This window comes from Bubalus kerabau, chromosome 10 (assembly GCF_029407905.1).
Source record: "Bubalus kerabau isolate K-KA32 ecotype Philippines breed swamp buffalo chromosome 10, PCC_UOA_SB_1v2, whole genome shotgun sequence".
NCBI classification, from domain to species: Eukaryota; Metazoa; Chordata; class Mammalia; order Artiodactyla; family Bovidae; genus Bubalus; species Bubalus kerabau.
The window spans coordinates 13,808,816-13,835,958 of NC_073633.1; the positions used below are offsets into that span (position 1 = coordinate 13,808,816).

The 27,143-nt window shown below is 40.4% G+C and overlaps 1 protein-coding gene across 4 annotated transcripts in view; it reads left to right on the forward strand.

Moving 5' to 3' along the window:
- Positions 1-27,143, forward strand: part of SCAMP1 (secretory carrier membrane protein 1) — a 125,771-nt gene that overhangs the window by 53,456 nt on the left and 45,172 nt on the right. For all 4 annotated transcript variants that reach the window (XM_055536643.1, XM_055536645.1, XM_055536646.1 and 1 more), the window contains exons 3-4: positions 24,107-24,205; positions 25,180-25,288. In XM_055536643.1, coding sequence (XP_055392618.1) covers positions 24,107-24,205; positions 25,180-25,288 — 208 coding nt within the window. The remainder of the gene's footprint in view (positions 1-24,106; positions 24,206-25,179; positions 25,289-27,143) is intronic.

Genomic DNA, 27,143 nt, shown 5'->3' on the forward strand with positions numbered 1-27,143 from the left:
GCATATAATCTAGTCTGTAATATCTCTCACTCCTTCCCTATATATTCTTTCCCAGCACTCTGGACTTTCTTAGTCATTCTCCTGACTTTGTATTGGCTGTTCCTTCTGCCTTAAATGGTCTTCCCCCAGATATCTGCAGAGCTGACTTCTTCACTTCCATAAAGTCTTTGCTTGAATATTGGCTTCCCCAGCCACCTTTGTAAAATTATCCCTACTCAACTTTTCATGACCCCTTTATCCTATTCATTTTTTGTTCCATAAAATTTGCTGCCTCCTAAAATACTCTATAATGTATTTATTTTTCTACATACATATACATATGTATTGTTTATCTTCATTGCTAGAATGTAAGCTCCTGATGGTAGGGTGTTTGCCTGTTGCGTCATTAATGTCTCCCAGGTGTCTGTAATTGTTTGTGGCACTGTAATTGATCAGTGAATGTTTGATGAATGAATATGTCTCGCCACACCTCTCTTCCTTTATGTGCCTTTCTCTCTTTGAAAGCTCTCATTCTTGTATATCCCTTCTTTTCTCCTATTATAATACCACCTCCCTCAGTTACTCTAATCTTAAAAGCCTTGTTTTAAAATGGACATATATTGTGATAAAATGATTTCTACTTATTCTGATTCTGACATTGGTATGTTTAATTTTCACCTCCCGTAATAACAAGAGAATCTGTGTTGGGCGTAGCCTCAGTCAGTTCTGTCTGCTCAATCAAACTGATAAAGTCAGTGGAGGCTACACGGTTTTAGGTTTCTTTTGGCATTCTCTCCATTAGGTGAAAGAATAGACAGTGGTTTACAGAACCGGTAAACTTTGTTCCCTCAGAGAGGGGTTCTCAAATTTCAGGGGGTGTAAGAATCATCCTGGAGAGCTCACCTTAAATGTGAGCACCTTGAAAACACAAACCCCTTCTCTTCAATCCCTGAGTTTTTGAATCAAGATGTCTATAGTGGGGCCTAGAGTTTGCATTTTCAGTAAGCACTCGGGCTTTCTGATGAAGGAGATCTATGAACATGTAAAGAAACATTGCTTTAGATCTGAGTGTACTTAGAAATGTTATTGGCTCACAGATGGAAGAGAAAGAGCCAGAAAAAGGAAGGAGAAATTTTCTTGAATAAATGTTTCAAACACTGGAAAGAAACCAAAAAAATGAGTATTATTTTTTTATGCATGATAAGGACAGCTTGTAGACCTCCCATGCCTTAAAGGGATTTTATATACTCATTTATTTAATAATGAAACACCTTTGGAATTTCTGATGCAAAGAGCTCACTGTATAACAGAAAAGTCTCTCCACAATTGTATTTCTGTGATCATCATAATGTTCTTAATTCTATTGACTAAAAATATTTCTATAATTTTTATCTCTTGGTCCTGGTTGAGGTCTCCAAAGCCACATGAATAGGCAAATGTAGTTGTATAATCTGTGTTAACATATGAAATAACAACCATATAAATTATAAGAGAATTATAACTTTTACAAAGATTAAAGAAATGTAGTTTATTCTTAACATGTGGAATTTCATCCTCAATGGGAGAAAGGTGTATGGCCTTGCTCTGGCCAGAGCTCTGCACCCAACATCACTCTCCTATTCTCCTGGCTTCTCTAAAGTTTTTTCTTTCTCTCCATCTTTGGACCTACTGCACTTTTCTCAATACTTCAGGTTTTCCTAGAGCAGCAGTGACACAGTTTCAGGATAGTCAGGAGAAGAGGTTAGCATATCCAGGTGCACTAGAGTATTTTTTTTTTCCTACAGATAGGTTGACTTTCCTTCTGTATCTTCAGTTTTGATGAGTGTAAAAGGAAGATGATATACTCAGAAGTGTCCAGTGAGGCAGAAAGATGCTACTTCCTGCATCTCGAATATTCCTTCTGGTACTAGTTTTCCTATTCCTAAAAATAGAAGTTCCTTTAGTGAGGGTCTGTTGGTAGTGTCAGGTTGGTTTATTTCTCTCCCTTGGGTCTTATCTCATTGCAAGAAAAATTTGGAAGGACAGACTAAAAGGTTTTAAAAAACAGACAAGTTACAGCTCAGTTATAGCTCAAGCAGACAGATCTTTTATTAAACAAACACTCCCAACACATGGAAGCAGGCCAACCCCAAAGGAGTCCTCATCACAACCCATTTCGGCTTCCCTTTTTTTATACTTCCTGCCTCCTTCTTTGGTTGTGCCTGTGCAAAATAGGACTTGTACCCACCACCAATCAAGAAAGGGAATGCAAATGGGCATACACTCAAGGCCGATTGACAGTTCCAGGTTACATAACAACAGGCTCTGCTGTGCATGTCTTCTTATAATTCAGTCTGTTATAATCAGATGTATATGTGTATAGAATATTTATAAACCTTAATGGGCTCCTACCTGCCTAAGGTCACTTGAGGAAGCCCCTGTGGTTAGTTTGTATCCACTGTGTGCTGCTATCCTGGGCAGAGTCTGGGTTTAGAGATCAGCTTGCCTCCTTTTTTGCTAGGCCATCCCTCAATGCTCATGCCAAACTTCCTACCTAATAGTAGAAGGTCTTTTAATATTTATAACTATTTAGTATTTCACCTTGGTTCTCAAAAGCTAATATCAGTGGATTTAGAGGTTGACATTGACAGTTACTTTCTCTCATCAATTTGGCACCTTCTACCTAGGCTCCCATTGTTGTTGCTGAGAAATAGCTCACTCTTACTGGCATCCCTTTGTGCAGGTATTGTATCTTTCTTGTTTTTTTTTTCCCCTCCTTCTTCTTCCAGTTTTATTGAGATACAGTTGACATATGGCTTCCCTGGTGGCTCAGTTGATAAAGAGTCTGCCTGTAATGCGAGAGACCCGAGTTCAATCCCAAGGTGGGAAGATCCCTTGGAGGAGGAAATGGCAACCCACTCCAGTATTCTTGCCTAGAGAAACCCATGGACAGAGGAGCCTGGTGGGCTACATTCCATGGGGTCACATAGAGTCGGACACGACTGTGTGACTAACTCTCTGTTTCACTTTGACATGTGACACTGTACAGCATAATTTGACTTATAGGAGTTCCCTGGTGGTCCAGTGGTTAGGACTCTGTGCTTCCAATGCAGGGTTCAATCCCTAGTTGGGGAACTAAGATCCTGCATGTGGTGCAGCCAAAAAAAAAAAAAAAAGACATATGCAGTGATTAACACATCAAATTTAGTAAACATTCATCTCATATAGATACCAAATGAAAGAAATAGAAAAAAATTTTTTTTCCTTATGAAGAGAAGTCTTAGGATTTACTCTCCTAACAACTTTCATCTATAGCCTGCAGCAGTGCTAATTGTTTATCATGGTGTACATAACATCCCTTGTACTTATTTTTAACTGGAAGTTTGTACCTTTAAACTACTTTTATCCAGTTCCTCACCACCCCCCATTACTGGCAACCACAAATCTGATCTCTTTTTCTGTGAGTTTGTTTGTTTTTGAAATACATTGGACCTACGACACTACTTTAGTTCCTATTATGCAGTGCAGTGGTTCAGTGTTAAATGCTCACCACAGTCGCTCTAGTTAACATCTGTCGCCACACGAAGTTACTGCATAGTTAGTGACTGACTGCCCCACTCTCTACATTTTATACCTTGACCCCTATTCTTTGTAACTGGAAGTTCATGCCTCTTAATCTCCCTGACCTATTTTTGTTGTCCCCCTCTCCTCCCTGGCAACTACCTGTTCTCTGTATTTATGAGTTGGTTTTGATTTTATTTTGTATGTTCATTTGTTTTGTTCTTGAGATTCCACATACAAGTGAACTCACCCAGTATTTCTCTTTCTCTGACTCACTTGTTTCACTTAGCATAATAGCCTCTAGGTCTGTCCATGTCACAGATGGCAAGATTTCATTCTTTTTTATGACCAAGTAATATTCCATGGTTTTTATGTACCACATCTTCTTTATCCATTCATCTGTTGATGTTTCTGGGCCTTATGGTGAACTTGTCTGTGTCCCATGGCACCTGGGACTGAGGGGTCCTAGGGCAGCTGGCCTGCTGGTGGGCAGGTCCAGGTGCTGACACTAAGCAGCCGGGGAGAGGATTCTCATATGGTACTTGCCAATACCAGTGTCCTCGTGATAGATGATACAGTTCAGTTCAGTTGCTTAGTCATGTCCAACTCTTTGCGACCCCATGAACCGCAGCATGCCAGGCCTCCCTATCACCAACTCCTGGAATCCACCCAAACCCATGTCCACCGAGTAGGTGATACCATCCAACCATCTCATCCTTTATTGTCCCCTTCTCCTCCTGCCGTCAATCTTTCCCAGCATCAGGATCTTTTCAAATGAGTCAGCTCTTCACATCAGGTGGCCAAAGTATTGGAGTTTCAGCTTCAACATCAGTCCTTCCATTGAACACCCAGGAGTGATTTCCTCCAGGATGGACTGGTTGGATCTCCTTGCAGTCCAAGGGACTCTGAAGAATCTTCTCTAACACCACAGTTCAAAAGCACCAATTCTTCAGCGCTCAGCTTTCTTTATAGTCCAGCTCTCACATCCATACATGACCACTGGATAAACCATACAGTGCACTCCCCCAAATGGCTGCCACCAGCATCTGGATCCCCAGGGTGATTCCCAGTTGCTTCCCCTTTCTCTGGGAGGCTCTTCTAGGAGTAAGTGGGTCTGACCCAGTCTCCTTTTGATAGCTTATGGTGAATGATGTTGGATTCGTGATCTCTGAAGAAGATTTAGCTTTGGGACCAGGGACCAGGCTTGAATCCTCAGAGCTCTTGTGTGGTAGAAGTTTTATTACAGTGAGAAATGACAGAGAAAGCTTCTGACATAGACATCAGAAGGGGGCAGAGAATGCCCCCACTCCTCAGACTTTATGAAGGCCTTATATACTTTTACCAGACCCACTCCCACAAAATACATCTTAAATTAACAAGATTAGAACTAACAGTAGAAAGGTCTTACCAGACCCACTCCCACAACATACTGTCTTAAGATTAGTCAGAAGTTTCTTGTTAAGAAGGAGAAACATGTCCTTGAGCAAGATACATTGTTGTTATTCTACAGTCACTGGTGCAGCGCTTAAGGAGAAACAGACCCTTGAGTAGGATGAGTTGTTTTGTTGTAGTCATTAGCTCTGGGCTTAAAGAAAAGTAACAAAGCATTGTAGGAAAATAGTTTGTCTTTTCCTCCTCCTCAAGAGCCCTGGACCTCCTCCTCCGGCCCAGACTTCTTATCAACCAGCCTAAGAATTAACTCTCTGGCTTTCAGATTACTGCTTCTGCCCTGGGTCTTGGAGCAGGTGACATTTTGTGTGAGCCCTTTGAGAGAGGAGTCTCTGCTGCAGCCCTCTGCCTCTGCTGAAAGTGAGCCCTGCTGGCCCTGAGTGTTCTGGGGCTTGTCCTCCCAGTGCAGGACCCTCAAGGTGGGGCCCCTGAGGTGGGGCTTGGTCACCTCACGCCTTGGGAAGAACCCCTGCAGTTGTGATTGTCCTTCTGTTTGTGGGTTGCCTGCACAGGGTTGTGGGTCTTGACTGTACCACAACTCTGCCCCTTCTCCATGTTTTGTTGTAATTCCGTCTTTGTATCTTAAGTTGCAGAAGATCTTCTCTGCTGGCCTTCAGGTCATTTCTTCAAGAGTTGGTTTGTAAATAGTTGTCATTTTGGTGATGCTCATAGGAGTAGGTGAGTTGAAGGTCTTCCCCCTCTAGAGTCTTGGTCACACCCCCTTTCTTTTTGTGGTTTTAAGATCTCTTAGGATTTGCTCTTCCACTCTAGTATGTCTAGTAGCTCTTAACTTAAAAAATCTGGTGTGGGTTTTGGAGTTTGGAGTCCAAGTACTAGTGTCCTCACGATTCCTTTGAACATTAATTTTCCCTCATTCTCTCTGTTTGCTTCCTGTGGAACTCTTGATCACACCGTCCCACTCTCTTCTCATTTCTCCTAATGTTTCACGTTTTCCTTTTTCCCCTTGTTTTTCTGCTACATTCTGTGCAGTTTCTTTAGACCCAATTCCATTTCCCTAATTATCACTTCATCTTTGTGTAGTCTGCTGTTTCATTTTTGTCTATTAAATTTATAATTCTAATTATTATAGTTTTCATTTGTGTAAGTTCCATTTGTGTTATTACAGTATCTCTGGTCTTACTTTTTAGTTTGTGGATCTGTATATCTTTGCTCATGATGACTTGCTTCTGTATTTAAATCAGGAGTCAAAGTTACTTGGAGGTTGAGCTGTGAAAATTCTTTGAAGCTTAGTTCTAAAGTGTGTTCCTCTACTTTCACCAGATACTTGCAACCTGGGTTATCTTGAAAATTTCAACTTGGAATATTTTGTCTGTAGTGTGAAACCTGGCCTCAAGTTTTCAGTGTGGTAGGTTTAGGATTACTAGTTCTTGAGGAAGATTTTTATTTTAATTTTTTCCTTTCCTATCCAGAGTCAAGAGCAAGAGAGGCAAGTATTCATACCATTTCTTTTTTGTGAAGCTGCTCTTTTGCTTATCCACTGAGAATGTTGGTTTTTTAGAAGTCCTGGCTTTCTGTAGTGATCTCAGATTGCTTTTTACCTTGTACAGACTCCCAAGCTTTGTCTCTAGCTTATTGAATTCTGGTGATTTTGTTAATGAGATGACATCAAGGCTCTTCTTTGTTTGGATTCACAGTTTTACCTACTTTCTGGCCTCTCAGGATTTCGTATTAGCTAAGTCATGTATTTGATTCAGGATTTTTGTGCTCAGTCCTGTCCCAACTCTTTGCAACCCCATGGACTGCAGCATGCCAGTCTTCCCTGTCCTTCACTGTCTCCTGCAGTTTGCTCAGATTCATGTCCGTTGAGTTGATGATACCATCCAACCATCTCATTCTGTGTCACCCCCTTCTGGTCTCAGTCTTTCCTAGCTTCAGGGTCTTTTCCAGTGAGTTGGTTGTTCACATCAGGTGGCCAAATTATTGGAGCTTCAGCTTTAGCTCACTCCTTCATCAGTGAATATTCAGGGTTGATTTCCTTTAGGATTGACTGGTTTGATCTCCTTGCAGCCCAAGAAACTCCCACATCTTCTCTAGCACCACAATTCAAAAGCATCAATACTTCGGCGCTCAGCTTTCCTTATGGTCCAGCTTTCACATCTGTATATCACTATTGGAAAAACTGTAGTTTTGACTATACAGACCTTTGTTGGCAAAATGATCAATGCTGTGTCTAGGTTTGTCATAGCTTTTCTTCCAAGGAGCAAGCTTCTTTTAATTTCATGGCTGTAATCACCATCCTCAGTGATTTTGGAGCCCTAGAAAATAAAGTCTGTCACTGTTTCCATTTTTTTTCCCCATCTGTTTGCCATGAAGTGATGGGACTGGATGCCATCTTAGTTTTTGGAATGTTGAGGTTTTTGTTTTTTTTTTTTAATTTATTTTAATTGGAGGCTAATTACTTTACAATATTGTGGTGGTTTTTGCCATACATTCACATGAATCAGCCATGGGTATACATGTGTTCCCCATCCTGACCCTCCCTCCCCATCCCATCCCTCAGGGTCATCCCAGTGCACCAGCCCTGAGCACCCTGCCTCATGCATTGAACCTGGACTGGCGATCTATTTCACGTATGATAATAACATGTTTCAGTGCTATTCTCTCAAATCATCCCACCCTCACCTTCTCACACAGAGTCCAAAAGTCTGTTCTTTACATCTGTGTCTCTTTTGCTGTCTCGCATATAGGGTCATTGTTACCATCTTTCTAAATTCCATATATATATGTTAGTATACCGTATTGGTGTTTTTGTTTCTGAGTTACTTCACTCTGTATAATAGGCTCCAGTTTCATCCACCTCATTAGAACTGATTCAAATGTATTCTTTTTAATGGCTGAGTAATACTCCATTGTGTATATGTACCACAGCCTTCTTATCCATTCATCTGCTGTTGAACATCTAGGTTGCTTCCATATCCTGGCTATTGTAAACAGTGCTATGATGAACATTGGGGTACACGTGTCTCTTTCAGTTCTGGTTTCATCGGTGTGTATGCCCTGCAGTGGGATTGCTAGGTTATATGGCAGTTCTATTTCCAGTTTTTTAAGGAATCTCCACACTGTTCTCCATAGTGGCTGTACTAGTTTGCATTCCCACCAACAGTGTAAGAGGGTTCCTTTTTCTCCACATCCTCTCCAGCATTTATTGTTTTTAGACTTTTGGATCGCAGCCATTCTGACAGGCGTGACATGGCACCTCATTGTGGTTTTGATTTGTATTTCTCTGATAATGAGTGATGTTGAGCATCTTTCCATGTGTTTGTTAGCCATCTGTATGTCTTCTTTGGAGAAATGTCTGTTTAATTCTTTGGCCCATTTTTTGATTGGGTCGTTTATTTTTCTGGAATTGAGCTGCACAAGCTGCTTGTATATTTTTGAGATTAGTTGTTTGTCAGTTGCTTCATTTGCTATTATTTTCTCCCATTCTGAAGGCTGTGTTTTCACTTTGCTTATAATTTCCTTCATTGTGCAAAAGGTTTTAAGTTTAATTAGGTCCCATTTGTTTATTTTTGCTTTTATTTCCATTACTCTGGGAGGTGGATCATAGAGGATCCTGCTATGATTTACGTCAGAGTGTTTTGCCTATGTTTTCCTCTAGGAGTTTTATAGTTTTTGGTCTTACATTTAGATCTTTAACCCATTTTGAGTTTATTTTTGTGTATGGTGCCAGAAAGTGTTCTGCTGCTGCTGCTGCTGTTAAATCACTTCAGTCGTGTCCGACTCTGTTCGACCCCATAGACGGCAGCCCACCAGGCTCCCCCGTCCCTGGGATTCTCCAGGCAAGAACACTGGAGTGGGTTGCCATTTCCTTCTCCAAGGCATGAAAGTGAAAAGTGGAAGTGAAGTCGCTCAGTCGTGTCCGACTCTTAGCGACCCCATGGACTGCAGCCTACCAGGCTCCTCCATCCATGGGATTTTCCAGGAAAGAGTACTGGAGTGGGATGCCATTGCCTTCTCCGAGAAAGTGTTCTAGTTTCATTCTTTTACAAGTGGTTGACCAGTTTTCCCAGCACCACTTGTTAAAGAGATTGTCTTTTCTCCATTGTATATCCTTGCCTCCTTTGTCAAGGATAAGGTGTCCACAGGTGCGTGGATTTATCTCTGGGCTTTCTATTTTGTTCCATTGATCTATGTTTCTGTCTTTGTGCCAGTACCATACTGTCTTGATGATTGTTACTTTGTAGTATAGCTGGAATGTTGAGTTTTAAGCCAGCTTTTTCACTCTCCTCTTTCACCTTCATCAAGAGGCTCTTTAGTTCCTCCTTGCTTTCTGCCATAAGGGTGGTGTCATCTGCATATTTGAAGTTATTGATATTTTCCCCAGGAATCTTGATTCCATCTTGTGATTCATCCAGCCTGGCATTTCTCATGATGTACTCTGCATATAAGTTAAGTAAGCAGGGTGGCAATATGCAGCCTTGATGTACTCCTTTCCCAATTTTGAACAGAATTTTTAGGTACTGCAAATCAGAGGTGTTTCTGCAAATGTTGTGATCTGCTGTGTTGCTGTAAATGAAAATGTTGAGTGGATTGTGTTACTTTTCTTTTTATTCGTATGTGCAGATGTGAAAAGTTGGAAAAGAATTTGGAGCCATTATCAGAGCAGGTTGTTAATAATGACAAGAGCTATACTCAGCCTGAGGTGGCTAATCACGCATATTGTGGCTGATGAAAATACTGGTTCCAGAGCTGGGCAGAGATTTAGCTAGCATTGACAAATTTGAGGAAATTATTGGGATACTAACTATCAGGTTAATGTCAGTGTTATTAGAGATTTGTGCTTCTCCAGCACTTCTCATCGTTGCTATACCCTCAGCAACTATTACCTCAGATAAATAAAATACTCGCTCTAAACCAGCCTTCATTCTTACCTACTAATTCATTATACTTAATACTTCATTTGTCACTTAAAGCAGTAAAGAATTTATTCTGTAGTTTCATGAGATATCACCTCACACTGGTCAGAATGGCACTTATCAAAAAGTCTACAAACAATAAATGCTGCAGAAAGTGTGGAGCAAAGGGAACACTCTTGCACTGTTGGTGGGAATATAAATTTATACACCCACTATGAAAGATGGTATGGAGATTCCTTAAGAAACTGGGAATAAAACCACCATATGACCCAGCAATTCCACTCTTAGGCATATTCCCTGAGGAAACCAAAATTGAAAGAGACACATGTATCCCATTGTTCATTGCAGCACTATTTACAATAGCTAGAATATGGAAGCAAGTTAGATGTCCATTGACAGATGAATGGATAAAGAAGTTATGGTACATATGCACAGTGGAATATTACTCAGCCATAAAAAGGGACACATTTGAGTCAGTTCTAATGAGGTGGATGAACCTAGAACCTGTTATACAGAGTGAAGTGAGTCAGAAAGAGAAAGATAAATACCATTTTCTAACACATTTATACAGAATCTAGAAAAATGGTACTGAAGAATTTATTTACAGGGCAACAATGGAGAAACAGACATAGAGAATAGACTTATGGACATGGGGAGAGGGAAGGAGAGGGTGAGATGTATGCAAAGAGTAACATGGAAACTTACATTCAGTTCAGTTCAGTCGCTCAGTCGTGTCCGACTCTTTGCCACCCCATGAATCACAGCATGCCAAGCCTCCTGTCCATTACTGTAAAATAGCTAGCCAAGGGAATTTGCTGTATGTCTTGGGAAACTCAAACAGGGGCTCTGTATCAACCTAGAGGGGTGGGGTAGGGAAGGAGATGGGAGGGAGGTTCGAAAGGAAGGGGATATATGGATACCTATGGCTGATTCATGTTTAGGTTTGACAGAAAACAGCAAAATTCTGTAAAGCAATTATCCTTCAATAAAAAATAATTAATTAAAAAAAATAATTTATACTGTAGTTTCACCAGGATGAATTCTTGAATAATTTCTTGTATGATTTTTCTGAATTGTGCTGCCAAACTAACTTTGCCAGGCATTTTATTTGGTCACTGTTTTGTTGTTGCTACTCATTTAACCAAGAGGGTGATACTTCAGGGCTCTGATTTTCTAGTTGAACAGTTAGGATTGATCAGTGTCAGTTTTCTGCCTATTAATATGAAATATTGGAGTCAGGGAATAGGCAATTGGAACAGAGAGTATATTTCTTGTGATAATAAAAATTATAATAGAGATAAAAAATTACAAGAAAAAAACTTTAAATTCCACTAGTCAGAAATAATCACTGTTAACATACTGATGCATTTTAAAATAAGAAATTGAGATTATGGTGTATATACAGTTTTGTTTTATAACTTCTGTGTAGAAGCTTTTCTCATTTCATTACTCTTTCAGAATTTTTAAATAGCTTCATAAATACTGTCCTATGAATGGATCATAATTTATCAATTTATCTATGTTTTATCTATTATTGGACATTTGGGTATATGTCTAACTTTTTTGCTTTTATAAATAATGATGTAGGGAGCATTTTGGCATACACATATTTGTGCATATCTTGCATTATTTCTGTATGCTGTTTTTTAGGAGTAGCTGTTTATGGGTCATAGGGTATAAATACTTCAGTGGCTCTTAATATCAGATTGTCTCTAGGATTATTTTATGAGCTAGTTTATATTCCCAATATCAGTGTGTGAGAAATATCCATTTTGTCACATCTTTTCCAAAATATGTTGATAGTCACATGGTAATGATCGTGTAAAAAATGTTAGGTGAAATTTGCATTTTTTTGATTACACATGAGGTTGACATTTTGAATATATTTATTTTCTCTTTGTATTTCTTTTGTGTAAGCAGCCTGATTAAGGATATTTAAAATGCATTTCCGCCCGTAACATGTTCCTGTATTTCTTACTGATTTGTACATGATGAAAAATGTTAACGAATTGTCTATATTTGTTTATTATTTAGATCCTGTCTTAAACTCATCTATGAAATGCTTTATATCATCGGAGCTCTAAATTTTTATGTTGTCAGGTGTATTTTCTTTTCATTGTGATTTCTCATTGTGAATCTTGACCCTGTGGCTTTTCTCCAAGCCAAGATCAGGTAGTCATCTATATTCTATGTACTTGTACTATTTCTAGTATCTTTATAGTTTCTTTTTTTCCTTTTTACATTGAACTTTAATCCATTTGGAATTTATTCTGTTGGGACATGGATCTGATTTTTTTTCTCCCAAACATTTAAATAATTATCCTAGCATTGTTTATCAGTATCTTTTCTTTCCCACTGACTTGAAAAGCTTCCGATCATATGCTTTAATTTTTATACCATCACTGTGTATACACTGTAATTACAAAGTTTGGTACTTCAGGCTTCACATTTTCCTATCTCATGGTTTTGGAATGGTATGTCACTGTTTTTATATTTCTTGATTATTAGTGAGGTTAAACCGTTAGTTCATAATTTTATTGGCCATTCCTGTTTTCTTTTCTTTGTATTGTCTGTTCGCGTATTTTGCCTGTTTTACTGTTAGTAGTTTGTATCTTTATGGATTTGTAACAGTTCTTCCTGGATTCTGAGCAGCAGATATTTTTGGTGAAGTCTGTTGTAACCAGTTTTTCCCAGTTTGTGACTGACTTTTCACCTTGTTACTGTATTTCAGTATAGCTGAATTTGTTAATATTAACTATGGGTTATGTATTTGCTAACCTTATTCTTTGTCTAAAAGCTGAAGAATTGATGCTTTTGAACTGTGGTGTTGTTGAAGACTCTTGAGAGTCCTTCGACTACAAGGAGCTCAACCAGTCAATCCTAAAGGAAATCAATCCTGAATATTCATTGGAAGAACTGATGCTGTAGCCCTAATACTTTGGCCACTGATTTGAAGAGCCAATTCATTAGAAAAGACCCTGATGTTGTGAAACATTGGAGGCAGGAGGAGAAGGGGATGACAGAGTGAGATGGTTGGGTGGCATCACTGACTCAATGGACATGAGTTTGAGCAGGCTCTGGGAGATAGTGAAGGACAAGGAAGCCTGGCGTGCTGCAGTCCATGGGGTTGCAAAGAGTTGGACATAACTGAGCTACTGAACAACTACCACCTTAATTTTACAAAACATATTGATCATTTATGAGTTCCAGGCTGCTTTCCAGTCCAGTCCAGTTCAGTCGCTCAGTTGCGTCTGACTCTTTGCGACCCCATGAATCACAGCATGCCAGGCCTCCCTGTCCACCACCAACTCCCAGAGTTTACTCAAGCTCATGTTCATCAAGTTAGTGATGCCATCCAGCCATCTCATCCTCTGTCTTCCCCTTCTCCTCCTGCCCCCAACGCCTCCCAGCATCAGGGTCCTTTCCAATGAGTCAGCTCTTCGCATGAGGTGGCCAAAGTATTGGAGTTTCAGCTTTAGCATTCGTCCTTCCAATGAACACCCAGGACTGATCTCCTTTAGAATGGACTGGTTGGATCTCCTTGCAGTCCAAGGGATTCTCAAGAGTCTTCTCCAACACCACAGTTCAAAAGCATCAATTCTTCGGTGCTCAGCTTTCTTCACAGTCCAACTCTCACATCCATACATGACCACTGGAAAAACCATAGCCTTGACTAGACAGACCTTTGTTGGCAAAGTAATGTCTCTGCTTTTGAGTATGCTATCTAGGTTGGTCATAACTTTCCTTCCAAGGAGTAAGCATCTTTTAATTTCATGGCTGCAGTCACCATCTGCAGTGATTTTGGAGCCCAGAAAAATAAAGTCTGACACTGTTTCCACTGTTTCCCCATCTATTTCCCATGAAGTGATGGGACCAGATCCATGATCTTAGTTTTCTGAAAGGTAGCTTTTTCACTCTCCTCTTCTACTTTCATCAAGAGGCTCTTTAGTTCCTCTTCACTTTCTGCCATAAGGGTGGTATCATTTGCATATCTGAGGTTATTGATATTTCTCCTGGCAATCTTGATTCCAGCTTGTGCTTCTTCCAGGCCAGCATTTCTCATGATGTACTCTGCATATAAGTTAAATAAGCAGGGTGACAATATACAGCCTTGACGTACTCCTTTTCCTATTTGGAACCAGTCTGTTGTTCCATGTCCAGTTCTAACTGTTGCTTCCTGACCTGCATATAGGTTTCTCAAGAGGCAGGTCAGGTGGTCTGGTATCCCCATCTCTTTCAGAATTTTCCATAGTTTATTGTGATCCACACAGTCAAAGGCTTTGGCATAGTCAATAAAGCAGAAATATATGTTTTTCTGGAACTCTCTTGCTTTTTCCATGATCCAGCAGATGTTGGCAATTTGATCTCTGGTTCCTCTGCCTTTTCTAAAACCAGCTTGAACATCTGGAAGTTCATAGTTCACGTATTGCTGAAGCCTGGCTTGAAGAATTTTGAGCATTACTTTTCTAGCGTGTGAGATGAGTGCAATTGTGCAGTAGTTTGAGCATTCTTTGGCATTGCCTTTCTTGGGGATTGTAATGAAAACTGACCTTTTGCAGTCCTGTGGCCACTGCTGAGTTTTCCAAATTTGGTGGCATATCAAGTGTAGCACTTTCACAGCATCATCTTTCAGGATTTGAAATAGCTCAACTGGAATTCCATCACCTCCACTAGCTTTCTTCATAGTGATGCTTTCTAAGGCCCACATGACTTCACATTTCAGAATATTTGGCTCTAGGTGAGTGATCAGGCTGCTTTACTCACTTTCAATACATCATAGACAGGATATACAAATATTTTTATAGCTTATATATTTGAAAAGCTCTTATGTGCTTTGAATTCATGAAAATATTCATGTATATTTTTTTGCTTCTTGTTGTTCATTTGCCAAGTCTTGTCTGACTCTTTGTGACCCCATGGACTGCATAATTCCAGGCTTCCTTGTCCCTTACCATCTCCCAGAGTTTGCCCAAGTTCATGTCAGTTGTATTGGTGATGTCATCCAGCCATCTCACCCTTTGTTGTCCCCTTCTCCTGCCCTCAGTCTTCTCCAGCATCAAGGTCTTTTCCAGTGAGTCAGCTGTTCACATCAGGTGGCCAAAGTATTAGAGCTTCAGCTTCAGCATCAGTCCTTCCAATGAGTATTCAGGGTTGATTACCTTTAGGATTTACTGGTTTGATCTCCTTGCTTTCCAAGGAGCTCTCAAGAGTCTTCTCCAGCACTACAGTTAGAAAGCATCAATTCTTCGGCTCTCTGTCTTCTTTATGGTCCAGCTCTCACAACCATATGTGACTACTGGAAAGACCATAGCCTTGACTGTACGAACCTTTGTTGGCAAAGTGATGTCTTTAACACAGTGTTCAGCTTTTTATAGCTTTCCTGCCAAGAAGCAATTGTCTTCTAATTTCATGGCTCCAGTCACCATCTGCAGTGCTTTTAGAACCCAAGAAGAGGAAATCTGTCACTGCTTCCACCTTTTTCCCTTCTATTTGCCATGAAATGATAGGACTGGATGCCATGATCTTAGTTTTTTTAATATTGAGTTTTAAGCCAGCTTTTACACTCTCCTTCCTCTATATCATTGAGAGGTTCTTTATTTCCTCTTCACTTTCTCCCATTAGAGTGGTATCATCTGCATATCTGAGGTTGTTGGTATTTCTCTCGGCAGTTTTGATTCCAGCTTGTAACTCATCCATCCTGGTATCTCTTATATGCTCTGCCTATAAGTTCCTTAAGCAGGGTGAGCATATGTAACCTTGTCATACTCCTTTCTCAATCCTGAACCAGTCAGTTGTTCCATACAGGGTTCTAACTGTTTTGTCTTGACTCAAATGCAGGTTTCTCAGGAGACAGGTATGATGGTCTGGTATTCCCATCTGTTTAAGAGTTTTCTACAGTTTGTTATGATCCACATATTCAAAGGCTTTAGCGAAGTCAGTGAAACAGAGGTAGATGTTTTTCTGGAATTCCCTTGCTTTGTCTCTGATCCAGCAAATGTTGGCAATTTGATCTCTGTTTCCTCTGCCTTTTCAATGCCCAGCTTGGACGTCTGGAAGTTCTCAGTTCAAATAATGCTGAAGCCCAGCATGCAGGATTTTGAGCATAACCTTATTAGCGTGGGAGATGAGTGTAGTTATCCAGTGGTTTGAACATTCTTTCGTACTGCCCTTCTTGGGAACTGGGATGAGGATTGACCTTTTTCAGTCCTGTGGCCACTGCTAGGTTTTCCAAATTTGCTGGCACTTTGGATATTGAGTGTAGCACTTCAATGGCATCATCTTTTAAAAAATTTAAATAGCTCTACTGGAATTCCATCACAGCCTCCACTAACTTTATTGAGAGCAGTGCTTCCTAAGGCCCACTTGACTTCATTAATGTCTGGCTCTGGGTAAGTGACTACACCAACATTGTTATCTGGGTGATTAAGATATTTTTTGTACTGTTTTTCTGTGTATTCTTTCCATTTCTTGATCTCTCCTGTTAGGTCTTTACTGTTTCTGTCCTTTATTGTGTCCATATTTGAATGAAATGTTCTTTTGATAGTTCCAGTTTTCTTGAAGAGATCTCTGGTCTTTTCCCCTTCTGTGGTTTTCCTCTACTTCTTTGTGTTGTTTATTGAAGAAGGCCTTCTTGTCTCTCCTTGCTGTTCTCTGGAACTTAGTTGGGTCTACCTTTACCTTTCTCCTTTGCTTTTCACTTCTCTTCTCTCTCCAGCTATTTGTAAAGCCTCCTCAGACAACAGTTTTGCCTTCTCGCTTTTGTTTTTCTTTGGGATGGTTTTGTTCACTCCCTCCTGTACAATATCATGGACCTTTGTCCATAGTTCTTCAGGCACTCTGCTTACTAGATCTAATCCCTTGAATCTCTTTGTCACTTCTACTGTATATTCATGGGGGATTTGATATAAGTTGTACCTGGCTGGCCTTGTGGTTTCCCCACTTTCTTTAGTTTAAGCCTGAATTTTGCTATGACAAGCTGATGATCTGAGCTGCAGTCAGCTCCAGCTCTGTTTTTGCTGGCTGTAGAACAGCTTCTCCATCCTTGCTACAAAGAATGTAATCGATCTTATTTTGGTGTTAGCTATTTGATGTTGTTCATATGTAAAGTCATCTCTTTTGTTGTTGAAAAAGGGTGTTTGCTATGAGCTGTGCATTCTCTTGGCAGAGTTCTGTTAGCTTTTGACCTGCTTCATTTTGTACCCCAAGGCCAAACTTGCCTGTTACTCCAGGTATCTCTTGATTTCCTGCTTTGGCATTCCAGTCCCCTGTAATGAAAAGGACATATTTTTGTTTTGGTATTAGTTCTAGGAGGTCTTCTAGGTCTTCATAGAACTGATTAACTTCAGCTTCTTTAGCATCAGTGGTTGGGGCATAGGCTTGAATTACTGTGATATTGAATGGTTTGCCTTGGAAATGAACTGAGATTATTCTGTCGTTTTTGAGACTGCATCCAAGTACTACATTTCGAACTCTCTTATTGACTGTGATGGCTACTCCATTTCTTCTAAGGGATTCTTGCCCACAGTAGTAGATATAATGGTCATCTGCTTTAAATTCACCCATTCCAGTCCGTTTTAGATCACTGATTCCTAGGATGTTGATGTTTACTCTTGCTATCTCCTGCTGGACCATGTCCAATTTGCCTTGATTCATGAAAGGTTGTTGCCGAATGAAAAAAGATGGCCGGGATTCTTGGCCCCCGGAGGAGAAGAATTCAATCAGGGGCCAGAGACGAGGCTTGATTGCTCAGAGCTTTTGTGTAATAAAGTTTTATTAAAGTATGAAGGAGATAGAGAAAGCTTCTGACATAGGCACCAGAAGGGGGCAGAAAGAGTGCCCCCCTGCTAGTCTTCAGCTGGATGTTACATAGTCACTAGCAGTCTGTTAATGAAAGAAAGGAATGTCTTAAAACTCAGAATGGCACCAGGCCCCTCACCCATAAGATGCATTTTGGGATAATCTTGGCACCAAATGGTTCATCCTGGGCCATAAAATGATTAAGTTGAATCTTGTGGAAGGACAGATTACCATACAAATAGTTTAATTTACATAGATTAGGGGAACAATATCTGAGTATAACATACTGGTTTGTCAAGTAGGTTCTGAGCCAAGAGGCGGAACCGACTTGAAGACAGAGTTTGGGGTAAATGCATAGCGTATTAGCATAGCTTAAGACAAACATTTTCATAAGAAAAATGCATTGGTTATCTCAAGGTTTGAGAATAGTTAACTTTAGGAGAAACCAGATGTCATACGGCAACACAGTATTTTAAGAGAAACTCCTTTTAAATTTGTATAGAGAAGAAAAAAATATCGCAAGTTTGTTTCCTCCTGCCCCTTAAAAAAGATAAAAATGTCTGACACTTGCAGGCTATTTCCTCAGTTTGGAGACCCCTGGCCTTCCTGCCTGTTACCCTCTCTTTCATGGATCTAGCTTTCCAGGTTCTTATGCAACACTGGATTTTACTTTCATCACCAGACGCATCCGCAGCTGAGCGTCATCTTCACTTTGGCCAGCCTTCATCCTGGAGCTGTTAGTAGTTGTCTTCCCCTCTTAGCCAGTAGCGTATTGGACCCATTCCGACCTGGGGGATTCATCTTTCAGTGTTACATCTTTTTGCTTTTTATACGGCTCATGGGGTTCTCATGGCAAGTATACTGGAGTGATTTGCATTCCCTCCTAAAAGTGTTTAAATTTTGTTTTTTCACCTTTACGTAATTGATCCACATAGAATTTATTTTTGTATGTGATTGTCGTTCAGTTGCTCAGTCATGTCTGACTCTTGGTGACCCCATGGACGCAGCATGCCAGACTTCCATGTCTTTCACCATCTCCCAGAGCTTGCTCAAACTCATGTCCATTGACTCAGTGATGCCATCCAACGCTTTCTCCTCCTGCCTTCGATCTTTCCCAGTATCAGGGTCTTTTCTAATGAGTCGACTCTTCACATCAGATGGCCAGAGTATTGGAGGTTTAACATCAGTCCTTCCAATGAATATTCAGGATTGATTTCCTCTGGACTGACTGGTTTGATCTCCTTGCAGTCCAAGGGACTCTCAAGAGTCTTCTCCAGCACCACAGTCCAAAAGCATCAATTCTTCTGTACTCAGCCTTCTTCATGGTCCAGCTCTCACATCCACACCTGACTACGAAAAAATCATAGCTTTGACTAGATGAACCTTTGTCAGCAAAGTCTCTGCTTTTTATGTATTTGTATGTGATATCAAGTAGGAAATCTAGTTTAATTATTCCATCTGGTTAACCAGTTATCTCAGCTCCAGTTATTGACTAATACATTATTTCTCCACTGTTTTGTGGTATGACTTCTATTAGGTATCAAGTTTTACAGGGTTTATTTCTGTTTCCCTGCTGTATATTGGTGTTTTCTCTGTCTTTGGCATCTGTACCACACTGTATATTACCATATTGAATCTTTTTCTTTAAAAAATTTATTATTATTATTTTTTGGTTGCAGTGGATCTTCATTGCTGCTCATGGGCTTTCTCTAGTTGGCCAGCGGCAGCTGCTCTCTAGTTGCAGTGCTTGGGATTTTCATTTTGGAGGCTTTTTTTGTTGAGGAGCATGGGCTCTCAGGCACACAGGCTTCAGTGGTTACAGTGCACAGGCTTAGTTGCCATGTGACATGTGGGATCCTTGTGGACCTGATATCGAGCCCGTGTCCCTCAGAACAGCAGGCAGATTCTCAGCTGTTGGATCACCAGGGATGTGTCTACGTTAAGTTTTTTTTTAAATTTTTATTTATTTTTAATTGAAGGAGAGTTGCTTTATAAGATTGTGTTGGTTTCTGCCGTACATCAGCATGAATCAGCCACAGGTATACATACGTATGTCCTCTCCCTCTTGAGCCTCCCTCTCACCTCCCACCCCATCCCACCCCTCTAGATTGTCTCAGAGCACTGGTTTGAGCTCCCTGAACATCCAGCAAATCCAGTGGCTATCTGTTTTACATGTGGTAGTGTATGTTTTCATGGTACTCTTCATTCGTCCCACTCCCTCCTTCCACCCTGCCTCTGCCCGTGTCCACAAGTCTGTTCTGTGTGTGCGTCTCCATTGCTGCCGTACAAATGAGTTCATCGGCACCATCTTTCTAGGTTCCATGTATATGTATTCATATATGATATTTATTTTCTGACTTCACTCTGTACAATAGGCTCTAGGTTCATCCACCTCATTAGAACTGACTCAGGTGCATTCCTTCTTTTGGTTGAGTAATACTCCTTTGTATATCTGTTCCACAGCTTCTGTTCATCTGTGGTGGACATCTGGACTGCTTCCATGTCCTAGCTGTTGTAGATAGTGTTGAGGTAAACACTGGGACACCTGTGTCTTTTTCAGTTATGGGTTCTCAGGGCATGTGCCTGGTGGTAGGATTGTTAGGTCACATGGTAGTTTCAGTCTTAGTGTTTTAAGGACTCTCCATAGTGGCTGTATCAGTTACATGCCCACCAACAGTGGAAGAGGGTTCCCTTTTCTCCACACGCTCTCCAGCATTTATTGTTCATAGATTTTTTTTGATGATGGCCGTTCTGACTGATGTGAGGAGATATCTCATTGCAATTTTGACTTGCATTTCACTAATGATGAGTGATGTTGAGCATCTTTTCATGTGTTTATTAGCCATCTGTTTGTCTTCTTTAGAGAAATGTTTGTTTAGGTCTTCTGCCTACTTTTTGATTGGGCTGTTTGTTTCTGGTATTGAGCTGCATGAGCTGCTTGTATATTTTGGAGACTAATCCTTTGTCAGTTATTTCATTTGCCATTATTTTCTTCCATTCTGAGTGTTGTCTTTTCACTTTGTAGTTTCCTCTCCCATGCAAAAACTTTCAAGTTTAATTAGATCTCATTTGTTAATTTTTTTTTCCCCATTACTCCAGGAGGTGGGTAGTAGAGGATCTTGCTGTGATTTATGTCATAGAATGTTCTGCCTTTGTTTTCCTCTAAGAGTTTATAGTTTGTGGTCTTAGATTTAAATCTTTAATCCGTTTTCAGTTTGTCTGTATATGTTGTTAGGAAATAGTCTAATTTCATTCTTCTACACATAGCTGTCCAATTTTCCCAGTACTACTTATTGAAGAGACTGTCTTTTTGCCTTTGTATATTTTTGCCTCCTTTGTCAAGGATAAGGTGCCCATAAGTGTGTGGGTTTATCTTTGGGCTTTCTATCTTGTTGCATAGGTGTATATTTCTGTTTTTTGTGCCTGTACCATACTGTTTTGATGACTGTAGCTTTTTAGTATAGTCTAAAGTCAGGAAGATTGATTCCTCCAGCTCCATTCTTCTTTCTCAAGATTGCTTTGGCTATTCAGGGGTCTCTTGTGTTTCCATACGAATTGTGAAGTGTTTTGTTCTATCTCTTTGAAAAATGCCATTGGTAATTTGATAGCAATTGCATTGAGTCTGTAGATTGCTTTTGGTAGTCTATTCATTTTCACAATATTGATTCTTCCAACCCAGGAACATGGAATATCTCTCCATCTGTTTTTGTTGTCTTTGATTTCTTTCATCAGTGTCTTATCATTTTTTTGTATACAGCTCTTTTGTCTCCTTAAGCAGGTTTATTCCCAAGAACTTTGTTCTTTTTGTTGCAATGGTAAATGGGATCGATTCCTTAATTTTTGATGCTTTGAAACTGTGGTGCTGGAGAAGACTCTTGAGAGTCCCTTGGACAGCAAGGAGATCAAACCAGTCATTCCTAAAGAAAACCAACACTGAATATTCATTGGAAGGACTGATGCTGACCCTGAAGCTCCACGGAATACTTTGGTTATGTTGTGCGAAGAGCTGACTCATTGGAAAAGACCCTGATGTTGGGAAAGACTGAGTGCTGGAGGAGAATGGGGCTATAGAGGATGACATAGGTGGATGGCATCATTGACTCAGTGAACATGAGTTTGAGCAAACCTCAGGAGATAGTGAAGGCATGCTGTTCTTCATGGGGTTGCAAAGAGTCAGACGCAACTTAGCAAGTGAACAACAACAGCCGCATGTGGGTCATCCACAGGAGTTTGCTCCTGTGGCTGCCCTGGAGGACTTGGGTCTGCCCCAGTGAGTACCAGGTATGGAGGTGACCCAACTGCTTGGATAGCAGGGACCCTGGTAGTGCCAAGTACAAAGGGGATCTGGCAACCACAGGCACAAGAGATGTGGGACCCTTAGGATTTTTTTCTAGCCTCTGGAAACTCTGGCCCAGTACGGATTGAGTGTGGAGGTGGCGCAGCTGCTTGGATTGTGGGAGTCTGGCAGTGCCGAGTGTGTAGGGATGCCAGCAGACTTAGGTGCAGGAACTATGGTACTAGTAGAGTCTTCTTCTAGCCTCTGGTATGTGGTGTTGAAAGGTCCTTCTCTAATGCTCACTGCGTCCGGCACTTCGAGGGCCACCCTGTCTGGGGTCTTTGTTGGTCCGCTGCTTGTGGTGGAGTACGGGGGAGAGGCCACAGTGATGGCTCCACCGCTGTGAGTGACTCAGGAGTGTCGCCTTGACCCCATCATTGCCCAGCTTTCTCCCAAAGGCGTTCACCACTGCAGTCTTCTCCCTCGTGTCCCCTTGGGCCATCTCCTTGCAGTCAACAGTATACTTTGCCATGAGATTGCACTCCAGCCCGTAAGCTCCTGCTCTCAGCCACCATGCATTCCAGGGGACTTCTGTCCCTTTCCAGGGTATGTAGGATTGGCTTTGTGGATCTCACTCCATTCAGACTGTCACAGGTCAGCTGCTGCACTCTCCAACGGCCTCAAATGCTACCCCTCTGTCCCAAACAATTGCTCTAATGTATCAATCTGACCCCTGCTCCAGTTCCCCCACCCCCTGAGTGCAGGTCCAGTCCTGCTTACTCTCCTCTTTTTACCTGCCTTCCTTCATTCTACTGAGTTTTCCTTGGATTTATAATTCCTTTCTGGTGGTCAGGGGCTCCTGCCAGCTCTTAGCTGGTGTTCTGCAAGATCTTCTGTATCTGAATGTGTTTTCTTGATGCATCAGTGGAGAAAGATGTACTCCATGTCCACCTACTCTTCTGCTATCTTGTCTCCTCTCTGTATTAAGTCTTGATATTATAGGTCTGCCTACCTTCATCATCTTCAGAATTGTTTGACCTATTCTTAGCTCTTGACATTTCCATAGGAATTTTAGAGTCAGATGTACTCCATTTACATCTTTGGTTGTGTCTGGCTTCTTTTTCAGGGCTGCTGTTTGCTGTGTCAGAGTAAAATCAAGCTGCATGGGTGGTGTCTTCGAGTTTAATAGTTCTTCTGATCATTGAACTTCTCTCTGCAGCTGATTGCTTGTATGTTTTGTTTTCTTTTTTTTTCTTCTCCTTCCCTTTCTTCTTGTCCTCTTTTTCTTGTGGCTATTTTATAGAATATCTACAATTATTTTTTGACCAAAGAAAAAGTAGTATAGTGAGGAGAGAAGGCAATTAACAGAGAATGTATAAAGCAAAAGGTACAAATCTCTTTGATAGGTTGCTGGGACATTCTAGATATTTTTCTGGACATATATAACTGTGTTCATTAAAAAATTGGACGTATACAACTGATTTCATAAAAGAAAAAAAAACTGGTCATATGCAAGCTGGTCTGTAGTTGGCTTTATTTCATTTAGTATTTAAAGGGCGTTCTTCTGTAGAGCTAACTCATTCCTTTTGATGACTGCATTATATGTGTATATAGTAATGTAACCAATTCCCTACTTGTAGATATCTACCTACTTTTTGAAGTTCAGCTCCTCATTGGCAGAGTGGAGCTGTGCAGTTTATTTTCCATCTCCCTAATATCTTCCCTCTTATTCTTTTCGAGGAGTATTACTGGGGTTCTGCCAAGACTGTTCCTATTTACTTTTCAGGGTCACTGGTACATAACTTTGTTAGATGGAAAGAGTGGACGGTTAACCTAGTGCACAGTTAACCTTGGTATAAATTCTTCAGTTTGGTGCTATCTGTATTTTACTAAAAAGACATGCTTGCGGGGCTTTTTGTTTTCGTTTTGCTTTTAATTACAGCTTCTGGAGGAGAGTGCCAGTGGTGCAGTGCTGGAAGTAGCAGCCAAACTCGAGTTAAGACATGAACAAGTTTGAGAAAATGGAGATGAAACTCTTAAGTAGCTCACTGCCACACACTTGATTATGAGAAGTTAGGGGAGCAAGTGAGGCAATTCTTGGCATTTTGGTTTTTATTGATATACTTTTTGAAAGAAGTTGAAGTTGGGTTTCTATGCTATGTAATTTGTCCTTTTCTTAATCTCCTAGCCTCCACCAGGTAATGTGAAAATGCCTAACGTACCCAGTACACAGCCAGCAATAATGAAGCCAACAGAAGAACATCCAGCTTATACACAGATTGCAAAGGTTAGTTCATGTTACATGTGTTAATTCATATGGGAAATTACAATATCAATAACATTTGCTTTCAGAGCAAAATACTTCTTTATATAGTATTCCTTATTACTTAATTTTATTGGAATATCGTTGATGTATCCTTCTTGTTTAATTTTTAACTCACTTTTGAAGCTGGGTTAGTAGTTTCTCAGCCTTGTAATACTCATACCTCATTTTTAAAGTATTGATTTGCTTTGCTCCATTATTAGCAGTTATTGAATTCCTGTCATCTTGGTGTATAACTTGTGTAGTGAAATTTTTATTGCTGTTGGTCTCACTTTTTAATACACAATTCCATTATAGTAACAATGATAAGATCAGATAGATATTATTGGAAGAGAGTTAGGATGGCTAAGCAAAGTATATTGGTAGTCAATAGAAGGTGGCAGAAATACCAAGAAAAAAGATGAATAAGATGCCTGGTATTACATAAGGGTAGATGGAGTTATGAACCCGAATTTCTTAACCATATCTTCCTTGTACCTCATTATCTTGTAAAATATAATGTATTATATGGTATTCTTGCACTGGGAACCTTAGGTACCATTTTATCCAATTTGTAAGAGCTAAATTCAATCGCCCTTTTCTCCTTTTGTCCCTTTTCCTCATCTGTTCTGTCTCTGTCCCTCATTCTAATTTAGCCACAGTTGCCCTTAATTTCATTTTCCCAATTACCTTAGGATTATAACTTCTCTTACTGAGAGAATTTTTTCTTGTCCTAATGGGCCCAACATTCCTATTGAGGGTTTTCATAACCAGAAGGCCAAACTGGACCAAATAGTTCCATAATATTTTCTGAAACTGTAATCTTCAGTGAATTCCTATAATGTGGAATAGTAGTTGAATTAAGTTTCTAGCGTAGTAGAGAAGTAGGAGTATAGTAGAAGCAGGAATATTACTGTATTTTCTACTCCTGACAGCATGTTCCCTTATTTTCTATTTAGGAACATGCCTTGGCCCAAGCTGAACTTCTTAAGCGCCAGGAAGAACTAGAAAGAAAAGCAGCGGAGTTAGACCGTCGAGAACGAGAAATGCAGAACCTCAGTCAACATGGTAGTGTCCAGAGATGTTTGAAATAAAAATGACTGAACCTTTTTAATAGACCTGCACCAGCTCTAGGTCATTCGGTTTGTAGATAAAACTCTACCCTGTTATTCTACCAAGGAGCTCAGACATGGCAGATTTCCTACTTGATACTCTGTAGTTCTCTGATCTTGGCTGATTTGCAATGTTTTAATAGATTAGAACAGTGTTAGACTCTTCACAAGTGAATGAAAATATGGTTTTACTTTATTGTAAATCAGGAGCCTTTCTTCTGCACTTGGACCTTCAGCTGGGTCTACTGAAGCTTTGTGAGTACTTGGGAGTGTACACTATGTTTGACTGCATTTAGCTGGTAACTTCTGGTTTATTCAGACCAATTTCAAGTTAATCTGCCTCTGTCCTCACAAGTATATCTATATATGTCAAACCAAGTTTAAAAAATAACACCTATGGTAACTCTAGGAAGCTTGGGTATTTTGATGGTGCCAAATAAGTAACTTCCCTGGTGGTTCAGTGGTAAAGAATCCGTGTGCCAATGCAGGAGATGTGGATTTGATTCCTGCATCAGGAAGATCCCCTGGAGAAGGAAAAATCCCATGGACAGAGGAGCCTGGTGGGCTACAGTTCATCAGGTCTCAAATGAGTCGGACACAACTTAGCAGACACAGCAACAGCAAAGAAATAAGTAAGAGGTGAATCGATTATTTGATGTGAAATCCATTTAGGCTGTGACTGCCAAAGATCAGTCAGTTCAAAGGAGTAGCTTAGGGAGAACTAGAGAGTCTCTGGCTACGAAGGGATGAGAGAGCTAGACAAATTACTGTGAGTATGTCTGGAATAGTTATGGCATGACAACGTTAGAGTGATAATATACTACCTGTTTTTTCTTTATCTTAGAATATATAAGTCTAGGGCCTCATGTCATACATCTTTGCCTTTTCATACTAAAAAATCTATGACAATTAAAAAGCAGAGACATTACTTTGCCAACAAAGGTCCATCTAGGCAAAGCTATGGTTATTCCAGTAGTCATGCATGGATGTGAGAGTTGGACCATAAAGAAGGCTGAGCACTGAAGAATTGATGCTTTTAAACTGTGGTGTTGGAGAAGACTCTTGAGAGTCCCTTGGACTGCAAGGAGATCCAACCAGTTAATCTTAAAGGAAATCAACCCTGAATATTCCTTGGAAGGACTGATGCTAAAGCTCTGATACACCTGATGTGAAGAGCTGTCTCTTTAGAAAAAAGACCCTGATGCTGGGAAAGATGGAAGGCAGGAGGAGAAGGGGATGACAGAGGACTAGATGGTTGGCAGAGGACAGAGGATGGATGGCATCACCGACTCAATGGACATGAGTTTGAGCAAGCTCTGGGTGATGGTGGACAGGGAAGCCTGGCATGCCACAGCCCATGGAGCTGGAGAGTTGGACATGATTGAGTGACTGAATAACGACAGGGGCCTCATAAGGACACATTTATCCTGGGCCATTTCTCGCTTGCAACATCAGAGACAGCATCTGTGAAAGGAGGAACTAAAAGTTTAATTGAGAGCAGTGTTTCTAAAGTTAACAAAAATCTGTCCTGTTCCCTTAACTTTGACTAATACAAATTGCTTCTATGAGAGATGTTTTAGTAAATGAAATAGTAATGAAGTGTGAGAAATTAAGGGACTTGCTGTATGTTATACATTTAAGTACTTTTCATCTGTTAACTCATTTCATCCTCAGTACAATTATAGGAAGGGTGGTAAGTTGTTCTCACTTTACAAGTGTAGAAACAGAGTCTTCAGGAGGTTGAGTAAGTTGTTCAGGGTCTCCTAGACAATAGATGTATAGGTGTTTCTAGTTTCAGAGCCTCTGTTCTT